Here is a 12,154-nt window from a genome sequence, read left to right on the forward strand (position 1 = left end):
GCAGATCACACTCTACTGGAATAATATACAACCTGAAAGTAGGAAAGGAGAGTGGGAATGACTGAGTAGACTTGAGAGAGAGAGAGAGAGAGAGAGAGAGAGAGGGGAATCCTTGTGATTAAGTAGGAAAGAAAGAGAGAGGGAGGGTGGGAGAGAAACAGGGGGGAGAGAAAGAAAGAGAGGGGAATTACTGATTGAGTAGGAAAGAGAGAGAGAGGGGGAGAGAGAGAGAGAGAGAGAGAGAGAGAGAGAGACAGAGAGAGAGACAGAGAGAGAGAGAGAGAGAGAGAGAGAGAGAGAGAGAGAGAGAGAGAGAGAGAGAGAGAGAGAGAGAGAGAGAGAGAGAGAGAGAGAGAGAGAGAGAGAGAGAGAGAGAGAGAGAGAGAGAGAGAGAGAGAGAGAGAGAGAGAGAGAGAGGGAGGGAGAGAGAGAGTGAGGGGAGAGAGAGAGGGAGGGAGAGAGAGAGGGGTGGGAGAGAGAGAGGGAGAGAGAGAGAGAGAGGAGGGAGAGAGAGAGGGAGAGAGAGAGAGGGAGGGAGAGAGAGAGGGGGAGAGAGAGAGAGAGAGGGGGAGAGAGAGAGGGAGGGGAGAGGGAGAGAGACAGGGAGGGAGGGAGAGAGAGGGAGGGAGAGGGAGGGAGGGAGAGAGAGTGAGGGGGGAGAGAGAGAGGGAGAGAGAGAGGGAGGGAGGGAGAGAGAGAGAGAGAGAGAGAGAGAGAGAGGGAGAGAGAGAGAATGGTCTTTGTTAATCTGCGGAACATCTGGTTTCTATTAGATAGTGGGGGCCGCTAAAATAATGTTTTTCACCCTACAAGCCTTTCTGTGCTATAAATTACCCACCAGCCACTCTGCCTTCCTGACTCAACTGCTTTCACTGAGCCAGTTTTTGTTTTCAGACTCTCCCTTCCTCCCCTTCTCCCCCCTCACCTCACCATCCTACTTTCGTCCCCTCTGCTTTCTCCATTTCCAAAATCCCTCCCTCTTTTGAGTCAATTCAATAAAACAACCCTGTCTTCCTGTCCCTCACACTCCACCTCTCACACTCTCTCTCATTCTGTACCCCTCTCTCTCTTTCAGTTCCTCTCTCTCTTTCAGTTCCTCTCTCTCTCATTCTGTTCCTCATTCTCTCTTTCTGTTCCCCTCTCTCTCTTTCTGTTCCCCTCTCTCTCTTTCTGTTCCTCTCTCTCTTTCTGTTCCTCTCTCTCTCATTCTGTTCCTCATTCTCTCTTTCTGTTCCCCTCTCTCTCTTTCTGTTCCCCTCTCTCTCTTTCTGTTCCTCTCTCTCTTTCTGTTCCTCTCTCTCTCATTCTGTACCCCTCTCTCTCTTTCTGTTCCTCTCTCTCTTTCAGTTCCTCTCTCTCTCATTCTGTTCCTCATTCTCTCTTTCTGTTCCCCTCTCTCTCTTTCTGTTCCCCTCTCTCTCTTTCTGTTCCTCTCTCTCTTTCTGTTCCTCTCTCTCTCATTCTGTTCCTCATTCTCTCTTTCTGTTCCCCTCTCTCTCTTTCTGTTCCCCTCTCTCTCTTTCTGTTCCTCTCTCTCTTTCTGTTCCTCTCTCATTCTGTTCCTCTCTCTCTCATTCTGTACCCCTCTCTCTCTCTTTCTGTTCCTCTCTCTCTTTCTGTTCCCCTCTCTCTCTTTCTGTTCCTCTCTCTCTCTTTCTGTTCCTCTCTCTCTTTCTGTTCCCCTCTCTCTCTTTCTGTTCCTCTCTCTCTCTTTCTGTTCCTCTCTCTCTCTTTCTGTTTCTCTCTCTCTCTTTCTGTTCCTCTCTCTTTTTCTGCTACTCTCTCTCTCTTTCTGTTTCTCTCTTTCTGGTAATCTCTCTGTAGTCTTTGGGACCAAAGGCGTCAAGTCACCTGATGTTGGTTGAAATGTGTGTATCATTAAAAGGTGACTTGTGGGAGCAGCGAACTGAACAGAGAGAGAGAGAGAGAGAGAACTGAACAGAGAGAGAGAGAGAACTGAACAGAGAGAGAGAGAGAGAGAACTGAACAGAGAGAGAGAGAGAGAGAGAGAACTGAACAGAGAGAGAGAGAGAACTGAACAGAGAGAGAGAACTGAACAGAGAGAGAGAGAGAACTGAACAGAGAGAGAGAGAGAGAGAACTGAACAGAGAGAGAGAGAGAGAAATGAACAGAGAGAGAGAGAGAGAGAGAGAGAACTGAACAGAGAGAGAGAGAAACTGAACAGAGAGAGAGAGAACTGAACAGAGAGAGAGAGAGAACTGAACAGAGAGAGAGAGAGAGAGAGAACTGAACAGAGAGAGAGAGAACTGAACAGAGAGAGAGAGAGAACTGAACAGAGAGAGAGAGAACTGAACAGAGAGAGAGAGAACTGAACAGAGAGAGAGAGAGAGAGAACTGAACAGAGAGAGAGAGAGAACTGAACAGAGAGAGAGAGAACTGAACAGAGAGAGAGAGAACTGAACAGAGAGAGAGAGAACTGAACAGAGAGAGAGAGAGAGAGAGAGAACTGAACAGAGAGAGAGAGAGAACTGAACAGAGAGAGAGAGAGAGAACTGAACAGAGAGAGAGAGAACTGAACAGAGAGAGAGAGAGAACTGAACAGAGAGAGAGAGAGAACTGAACAGAGAGAGAGAGAACTGAACAGAGAGAGAACTGAACAGAGAGAGAACTGAACAGAGAGAGAGAGAGAACTGAACAGAGAGAGAGAGAGAGAACTGAACAGAGAGAGAGAACTGAACAGAGAGAGAGAACTGAACAGAGAGAGAGAACTGAACAGAGAGAGAGAGAGAGAGAGAGAACATTTGTGTGAACAGTAACCTGGGGAAGGTTTTCTGTAGTATCATCAATGTAAGAGTTCTAAACTTCCTTAATAAGCACAATGTCTTGAGTAGAAGCCAAATTGGATTTATACCAAAACATCGCACAACTGATCATATTTACACCCTACACACCCTGATAGATAAACATGTCCACCAAAATAATACCAAAATATACGCTTGCTTTATCGACTTCCAAAAAGCATTTGATTCTATTTGGCATACAGGACTGTTCTACAAACTTATTGAAAGTGGTGTAGGGGGTAAAACATACGAGATAATGAAGTCAATGTATACTGGCAATACGTGCAGCATTAAAATTGGTAAGAAAAGAACAGAATTCTTTAACCAGGGGCGGGGCTTTCGCCAGGGTTGCAATCTGAGCCCTGCACTCTTCAATATTTACATAAACGAATTGGCCACTATTCTAGAAAAATCCTCAGCCCCTGGTGTTAGTCTCCACAATTCAGAAGTTAAATGCCTACTCTTCGCAGATGACCTATGCCTGCTGTCACCCACAGCACCTGGCCTACAGCAGAGCCTGGACCTGCTAGAGCAGTACTGCCAGACCTGGGCCCTGGCAGTAAACCCCAAAAAGACTAAAATAATGATTTTCCAGAGAAGATCCAGATCTCAGGGAATTAGACCAAAGTTCTCAATTGGTACAAAATATATAGAGTACTGTACACACTACAATTACTTAGGTTTAAAAATAAGCTCAACTGGACACCTTAATGATGAAGTGAATGAACTGAGAGAGAAAGCACGCAGGGCATTCTACGCCATTAAAAAGCAAATTCAAATTGAAATACCTATTAAAATTTGGCTAAAACTAATTGAATATGTCATTGAACCAATTGCACTTTATGGCAGCGAGGTGTGGGGTCCACTTGCAAAACAAGATTTCATCAAATGGGACAAACACCCCATTGAAACCCTACATGCAGAGTTCTGTAAGATTCTCCTACGTGTCCAGAGGAAAACTACAAACAATGTGATGCAGGGCAGAATTAGGCCAATTTCCACTAATAATAAAAACTCAAAAAAGAGCAATTAAGTTTTGGAAACATCTAAAATACAGTGACCCCCTCTCATATCATTACCAAGCCCTGCAATGCCAAGAGCTGAGCAAAGAAAAGAGTCCTCTCATCCAGCTGGTCCTGGGGCTGAGTTCACAAACCTGTTCTACTAACACACTGAAGCATCAGGACCCTCATCCAGCTGGTCCTGGGGCTGAGTTCACTAACCTGTTCTACTAACACACTGAAGCCTCAGGACCCTCATCCAGCTGGTCCTGGGGCTGAGTTCACAGACCTGTTCTACTAACACACTGAAGCCTCAGGACCCTCATCCAGCTGGTCCTGGGGCTGAGTTCACAAACCTGTTCTACTAACACACTGAAGTCTCAGGACCCTCATCCAGCTGGTCCTGGGGCTGAGTTCACAAACCTGTTCTACTAACACACTGAAGCCTCAGGATCAGAACATCCAATCAATCAGAATAAACCCAATTACAACACAGTCAAAACAAAACTACATTGCTTATTGGGAAACACAAGCACAAAGCAAAATGCAGTGCTATCTGGCCCTAAATCGACAGTACACTATGGCTAAATATTTGACCATGGTTACTGATCAAAACCTTAGGAAAACCTTGATAAAGTACAGGCTCAGTGAGCACAGCCTTGCTTTTGAGAAGGGTAGACACAGGAAAACCTGGCTCCCTGCAGAGGAAAGGCTGTGCAACCACTGCAGAACCTGAGACAGAGCTGCATTTCCTGACAAAATGTAAAAAATATAAAACAATTAGAGAGTGTCATTTCTCCAAATATAAACCCTTATTCAAGGTTTCAAAGACCTCTCTGATGAGGACAGGCTACCCGTCCTGTTGGGGGAGGACGCAGAGAGCTGTGGGTTGGCAGCGTCCTACATTGCTGCCTGCCATAAGATGAGGGACAGTGTCTGACAGACCAATCAACCTGCACATGTCCTCTACTGTATGATTATTGTTATTGTTGAATATATGGTTATTTTGACCCTTGGTTATTGTTGTTACTGTTGTCCCGTTGACAATATTTGATTCTCATTTTTTATTTATTTTTATATTGTAAGTATCCAAAATAAGCTTTGGCAATATGTATATTGTTACGTCATGCCAATAAAGCGAATTGAATTGAATTGAATTGAATTGAAAATTGAATTGAGAACTGAACAGAGAGAGAGAACTGAACAGAGAGAGAGAGAGAGAGAGAACTAAACAGAGAGAGAGAGAACTAAACAGAGAGAGAGAAGAGAGAGAGAACTGAACAGAGAGAGAGAAGAGAACTGAACAGAGAGAGAGAGAACTGAACAGAGAGAGAGAGAGAACTGAACAGAGAGAGAGAGAGAACTGAACAGAGAGAGAGAGAAATGAACAGAGAGAGAGAGAGAACTGAACAGAGAGAGAGAGAACTGAACAGAGAGAGAGAGAGAGAGAGAGAACTGAACAGAGAGAGAGAGAGAGAGAGAGAGAGAGAGAGAACTGAACAGAGAGAGAGAGAGAACTGAACAGAGAGAGAGAGAGAGAGAACTGAACAGAGAGAGAGAGAGAACTGAACAGAGAGAGAGAGAGAGAACTGAACAGAGAGAGAGAGAGAACTGAACAGAGAGAGAGCGAAAACTGAACAGAGAGAGAGAGAGAACTGAACAGAGAGAGAGAGAGAACTGAACAGAGAGAGAGAGAGAACTGAACAGAGAGAGAGAGAGAGAGAGAACTGAACAGAGAGAGAGAGAGAACTGAACAGAGAGAGAGAACTGAACAGAGAGAGAGAGAACTGAACAGAGAGAGAGAGAACTGAACAGAGAGAGAGAGAGAGAGAACTGAACAGAGAGAGAGAGAGAACTGAACAGAGAGAGAGAGAGAACTGAACAGAGAGAGAGAGAACTGAACAGAGAGAGAGAGAGAACTGAACAGAGAGAGAGAGAGAGAGAACTGAACAGAGAGAGAACTGAACAGAGAGAGAGAGAGAACTGAACAGAGAGAGAGAGAGAACTGAACAGAGAGAGAGAGAACTGAACAGAGAGAGAGAGAGAACTGAACAGAGAGAGAGAGAGAACTGAACAGAGAGAGAGAGAAAACTGAACAGAGAGAGAGAGAGAACTGAACAGAGAGAGAGAGAGAGAACTGAACAGAGAGAGAGAGAACTGAACAGAGAGAGAGAGAGAGAGAGAGAGAACATTTGTGTGAACAGTAACCTGGGGAAGGTTTTCTGTAGTATCATCAATGTAAGAGTTCTAAACTTCCTTAATAAGCACAATGTCTTGAGTAGAAGCCAAATTGGATTTATACCAAAACATCGCACAACTGATCATATTTACACCCTACACACCCTGATAGATAAACATGTCCACCAAAATAATACCAAAATATACGCTTGCTTTATCGACTTCCAAAAAGCATTTGATTCTATTTGGCATACAGGACTGTTCTACAAACTTATTGAAAGTGGTGTAGGGGGTAAAACATACGAGATAATGAAATCAATGTATACTGGCAATACGTGCAGCATTAAAATTGGTAAGAAAAGAACAGAATTCTTTAACCAGGGGCGGGGCTTTTGCCAGGGTTGCAATCTGAGCCCTGCACTCTTCAATATTTACATAAACGAATTGGCCACTATTCTAGAAAAATCCTCAGCCCCTGGTGTTAGTCTCCACAATTCAGAAGTTAAATGCCTACTCTTCGCAGATGACCTATGCCTGCTGTCACCCACAGCACCTGGCCTACAGCAGAGCCTGGACCTGCTAGAGCAGTACTGCCAGACCTGGGCCCTGGCAGTAAACCCCAAAAAGACTAAAATAATGATTTTCCAGAGAAGATCCAGATCTCAGGGAATTAGACCAAAGTTCTCAATTGGTACAAAATATATAGAGTACTGTACACACTACAATTACTTAGGTTTAAAAATAAGCTCAACTGGACACCTTAATGATGCAGTGAATGAACTGAGAGAGAAAGCACGCAGGGCATTCTACGCCATTAAAAAGCAAATTCAAATTGAAATACCTATTAAAATTTGGCTAAAACTAATTGAATATGTCATTGAACCAATTGCACTTTATGGCAGCGAGGTGTGGGGTCCACTTGCAAAACAAGATTTCATCAAATGGGACAAACACCCCATTGAAACCCTACATGCAGAGTTCTGTAAGATTCTCCCTACGTGTCCAGAGGAAAACTACAAACAATGTGATGCAGGGCAGAATTAGGCCAATTTCCACTAATAATAAAAACTCAAAAAAGAGCAATTAAGTTTTGGAAACATCTAAAATACAGTGACCCCCTCTCATATCATTACCAAGCCCTGCAATGCCAAGAGCTGAGCAAAGAAAAGAGTCCTCTCATCCAGCTGGTCCTGGGGCTGAGTTCACAAACCTGTTCTACTAACACACTGAAGCCTCAGGACCCTCATCCAGCTGGTCCTGGGGCTGAGTTCACAAACCTGTTCTACTAACACACTGAAACCTCAGGACCCTCATCCAGCTGGTCCTGGGGCTGAGTTCACTAACCTGTTCTACTAACACACTGAAGCCTCAGGACCCTCATCCAGCTGGTCCTGGGGCTAAGTTCACTAACCTGTTCTACTAACACACTGAAGCCTCAGGACCCTCATCCAGCTGGTCCTGGGGCTGAGTTCACAAACCTGTTCTACTAACACACTGAAGCCTCAGGACCCTCATCCAGCTGGTCCTGGGGCTGAGTTCACTAACCTGTTCTACTAACACGCTGAAGCCTCAGGACCCTCATCCAGCTGGTCCTGGGGCTGAGTTCACAAACCTGTTCTACTAACACACTGAAGCCTCAGGATCAGAACATCCAATCAATCAGAATAAACCCAATTACAACACAGTCAAAACAAAACTACATTGCTTATTGGGAAACACAAGCACAAAGCAAAATGCAGTGCTATCTGGCCCTAAATCAACAGTACACCGTAGCAAACTATTTGACCATGGTTACTGATCAAAACCTTAGGAAAACCTTGACAAAGTACAGGCTCAGTGAGCACAGCCTTGCTATTGAGAAGGGTAGACACAGGAAAACCTGGCTCCCTGTAGAGGAAAGGCTGTGCAACCACTACAACAGCAGAACCTGAGACGGAGCTGCATTTCCTGACAAAATGTCAAAAAATATAAAACAATTAGAGAATGTCATTTCCCCAAATATGAAACCCTTATTCAAGGTTTCAAAGACCTCTCTGATGAGGATAGGCTACCCGTCCTGTTGGGGGAGGACGCAGAGAGCTGTGGGTTGGCAGCGCACTACATTGCTGCCTGCCATAAGTTGAGGGACAGTGTCTGACAGACCAATCAACCTGCACATGTCCTCTACTGTATGATTATTGTTATTGTTGAATATATGGTTATTTTGACCCTTGGTTATTGTTGTTACTGTTGTCCCGTTGACAATATTTGATTCTCATTTTTTATTTATTTTTATATTGTAAATATCCAAAATAAGCTTTGGCAATATGTATATTGTTACGTCATGCCAATAAAGCGAATTGAATTGAATTGAATTGAATTGAAAATTGAATTGAGAACTGAACAGAGAGAGAGAACTGAACAGAGAGAGAGAGAGAGAGAACTAAACAGAGAGAGAGAAGAGAGAGAGAACTGAACAGAGAGAGAGAAGAGAACTGAACAGAGAGAGAGAGAGAACTAAACAGAGAGAGAGAAGAGAGAGAGAACTGAACAGAGAGTGAGAGAACTGAACAGAGAGAGAGAGAGAGAGAACTGAACAGAGAGAGAGAGAACTGAACAGAGAGAGAGAGAGAGAACTGAACAGAGAGAGAGAGAACTGAACAGAGAGAGAGAGAGAACTGAACAGAGAGAGAGAGAACTGAACAGAGAGAGAGAGAGAGAGAGAACTGAACAGAGAGAGAGAGAGAACTGAACAGAGAGAGAACTGAACAGAGAGAGAGAACTGAACAGTAAACAGACATGACAGTATTCTCACCAGAGCCACCGTGAGTCTTTCCCCCCAGCCTTCAGTCAGTAGAGAGAGAGAGAGAGAGAGAGAGAGAGAGAGAGAGAGAGAGAGAGAGAGAGAGAGAGAGAGAGAGAGAGAGAGAGAGAGAGAGAGAGAGAGAGAGAGAGACAGAGAGAGAGAGAGAGAGACAGAGACAGAGACAGACAGACAGACAGACAGACAGACAGACAGACAGACAGACAGACAGACAGACAGACAGGAGAAGCCCAGCAGATAGGTATCTGTGATTATGATCATTAATGTTAATGAGGGTCAGTGCCTAATCACCAGCCAACACCAGTTAAATAAATGAGAGGTGATTTGGGCCAGAGATGAAAGGAGAGAGAATTGACTAGTGGATGAATCACAGCGGACTGGTCTTACCTCATTTTAAAATCAAATCAAACTTTTCTTACAACATGCGCCGAATACAACAAGTGTAGACTTTACCGTGAAATGCTGACTGACAAGCCCTTAACCAACAGTGCAGTTCAAGAAGAATAAAATATTTACCAGATAAACTAAAATTAAAAAGTAATAATAAAAAGTAACACAATAAGAATAATTAAATTGAACCTTTATTTAACGAGGCAAGTCAATTACGTTTCGCTACGTCCTGCCAGGAGGGCTGCCAGGGGGGCTGCCAGGAGGGACTGCCAGGAGGAATACCAGGGGGGCTGCCAAGAGGAATACCAGGGGGGCTGCCAGGGGGCTGCCAGGGGGCTGCCAGGAGGAATACCAGGGGGCTGCCAGGAGGAATACCAGGGGGGCTGCCAGGGGGCTGCCAGGAGGAATACCAGGGGGGCTGCCAGGAGGGACTGCCAGGAGGAATACCAGGGGGACTGCCAGGAGGGCTGCCAGGGGGGCTGCCAGGAGGGACTGCCAGGAGGAATACCAGGGGGGCTGCCAGGGGGCTGCCAGGGGGCTGCCAGGAGGGAATGCCAGGAGGAATACCAGGGGGGGCTGCCAGGGGGGCTGCCAGGAGGAATACCAGGGGGGCTGCCAGGAGGGGCTGCCAGGAGGAATACCAGGGGGGCTGCCAGGGGGCTGCCAGGAGGACTGCCAGGAGGGGCTGCCAGGAGGAATACCAGGGGGCTGCCAGGAGGAATACCAGGGGGCTGCCAGGAGGGCTGCCAGGGGGGGCTGCCAGGAGGGCTGCCAGGAGGAATACCAGGGGGGCTGCCAGGAGGAATACCAGGAGGGCTGCCAGGAGGGACTGCCAGGAGGAATACCAGGAGGGCTGCCAGGGGGGCTGCCAGGAGGACTGCCAGGGGGCTGCCAGGAGGAATACCAGGGGGGCTGCCAGGAGGAATGCCAGGAGGAATACCAGGAGGGCTGCCAGGAGGGCTGCCAGGGGGGCTGCCAGGAGGAATACCAGGGGGGCTGCCAGGAGGAATACCAGGGGGGCTGCCAGGAGGACTGCCAGGGGGGCTGCCAGGGGGGCTGCCAGGAGGAATACCAGGGGGGCTGCCAGGAGGAATACCAGGGGGGCTGCCAGGAGGAATACCAGGGGGGCTGCCAGGGTAGCTGCCAGGGGGGCTGCCAGGGGGGCTGCCAGGAGGACTGCCAGGAGGGCTGCCAGGTGAAACTGCTAGGAGGGAGCTCTCCTTCTTCCTTCCCACATACTACCCTCCCCCACCCATCCTCCACCCCTCCCCCACCCCTCCCCCACCCTTCCCCCACCCCCCCCATGACAAATATCACCCTCCTTCCGACAACAGCTCCACGCCCCAGTACAGCAGGCATTACCTCATCCTGGTACTGACTGGGTACTTTATGATCGACACACACCTCTGTACACCTGGTAACCTAATGTGACTTAATGGTGGCGCCATGAGGAAAAGGAGATGTATAATGGATGTGGCCTGGTGCAGTTGATTCAGCGTGTTGCTCCTGTGACAACCTCTCTGATTGTGGGAACTCATCCCGCCAAAGGAACCCTTGCCTGTGAAAGGATCTCGTGAAGCCAGGAAAGAGAGAGAGAGAGAGAGAGAGAGAGAGAGAGAGAGAGAGAGCGAAGGGTAGAGAGAGAGAGAGAGAAGGGTAGAGAGAGAGAGAGAGAGAAAGTGAGAGAGAGAGAGAGAAACAGAGAGATAGAGAGAAAGTGAGAGAGAGAGAGACAGAGAGAGAGAAAATGTGCTAACATATTTCAGTGCTGTGTAATTCTAGCTGGTCACGGCCTATCATGTGGACAGCTTGCAAGGCATCTCTGGGCTGCTTGTCATTGTGTCACTGTGCCAAGCCACTGTCTGTCTGTCTGTCTGTCTGTCTGTCTGTCTGTCTGTCTGTCTGTCTGTCTGTCTGTCTGTCTGTCTGTCTGTCTGTCTGTCTGTCTGTCTGTCTGTCTGTCTGTCTGTCTGTCGCTAAATTATTCCATCCCATAATTGCCTTGAGGATTTTCATTCCATGAACCCAATCCCTCCTTTTTGCCTGGCTGCCAGTTCCTCAGATGAAGGCATGTCATTAGCTCAGTGAAAAGGACAAAGCCCAGAATTGTCTGTCTGTCTGGGGTGTGACTCTCTGTCTGTCTGTCTGGGGTGTGACTCTCTGTCTGTCTCAGTGGACACACAACAAACTTCTGCTTGAAAAGGTTCTGCACTTGTGATCCATACGTGCAAAAAAAAAATACATAAAATTGAAAGTGAATGTTTTTCTTGTTGCATGATTTGTGAGCCAGGGGATGGTTTAGCTAGAGTTACGGACGCTATCTGTTAGACAACAGTTTCTGGATTGATGTTGTGGCTTGAACATTTCAGAAAGTCTCCATCTGATTCTAGTGACAATCCTGCTGGCTACAGTGGAAGGTCTAAGAGGAAATAACCTCCTCCTTTCATCTAGTCTGGATACTAAGGTACAGCCTTTCATCTAGTCTGGATACTAAGGTACTGCCTTTCATCTAGTCTGGATAGTAAGGTACTGCCTTTCATCTAGTCTGGATACTAAGGTACTGCCTTTCATCTAGTCTGGATACTAAGGTACTGCCCTTCATCTAGTCTGGATACTAAGGTACTGCCCTTCATCTAGTCTGGATACTAAGGTACTGCCCTTCATCTAGTCTGGATACTAAGGTACTGCCCTTCATCTAGTCTGGATACTAAGGTACTGCCCTTCATCTAGTCTGGATACTAAGGAACTGCCCTTCATCTAGTCTGGATACTGCCCTTCATCTAGTCTGGATACTAAGGTACTGCCCTTCATCTAGTCTGGATATTAAGGTACTGCCCTTCATCTAGTCTGGATGCTAAGGTACTGCCCTTCATCTAGTCTGGATACTGCCCTTCATCTAGTCTGGATACTGCCCTTCATCTAGTCTGGATACTGCCCTTCATCTAGTCTGGATACTGCCCTTCATCTAGTCTGGATACTAA

General features: G+C 46.6%; 1 protein-coding gene across 1 annotated transcript; it reads left to right on the forward strand.

The window, feature by feature from the left end:
- Positions 1-9,036: 9,036 nt before the first annotated feature.
- On the forward strand, positions 9,037-10,551 carry LOC123724111 (endo-1,4-beta-xylanase B-like). Its single transcript, XM_045687052.1, has 2 exons — positions 9,037-9,058; positions 9,410-10,551. The coding sequence occupies exons 1-2, from the start codon at positions 9,037-9,039 to the stop codon at positions 10,549-10,551; spliced, it is 1,164 nt and encodes a 387-aa protein (XP_045543008.1).
- The last annotated feature ends 1,603 nt before the right edge of the window (positions 10,552-12,154 follow it).

This window comes from Salmo salar, chromosome ssa09 (genome assembly GCF_905237065.1).
Source record: "Salmo salar chromosome ssa09, Ssal_v3.1, whole genome shotgun sequence".
Lineage (NCBI taxonomy): Eukaryota > Metazoa > Chordata > Actinopteri > Salmoniformes > Salmonidae > Salmo > Salmo salar.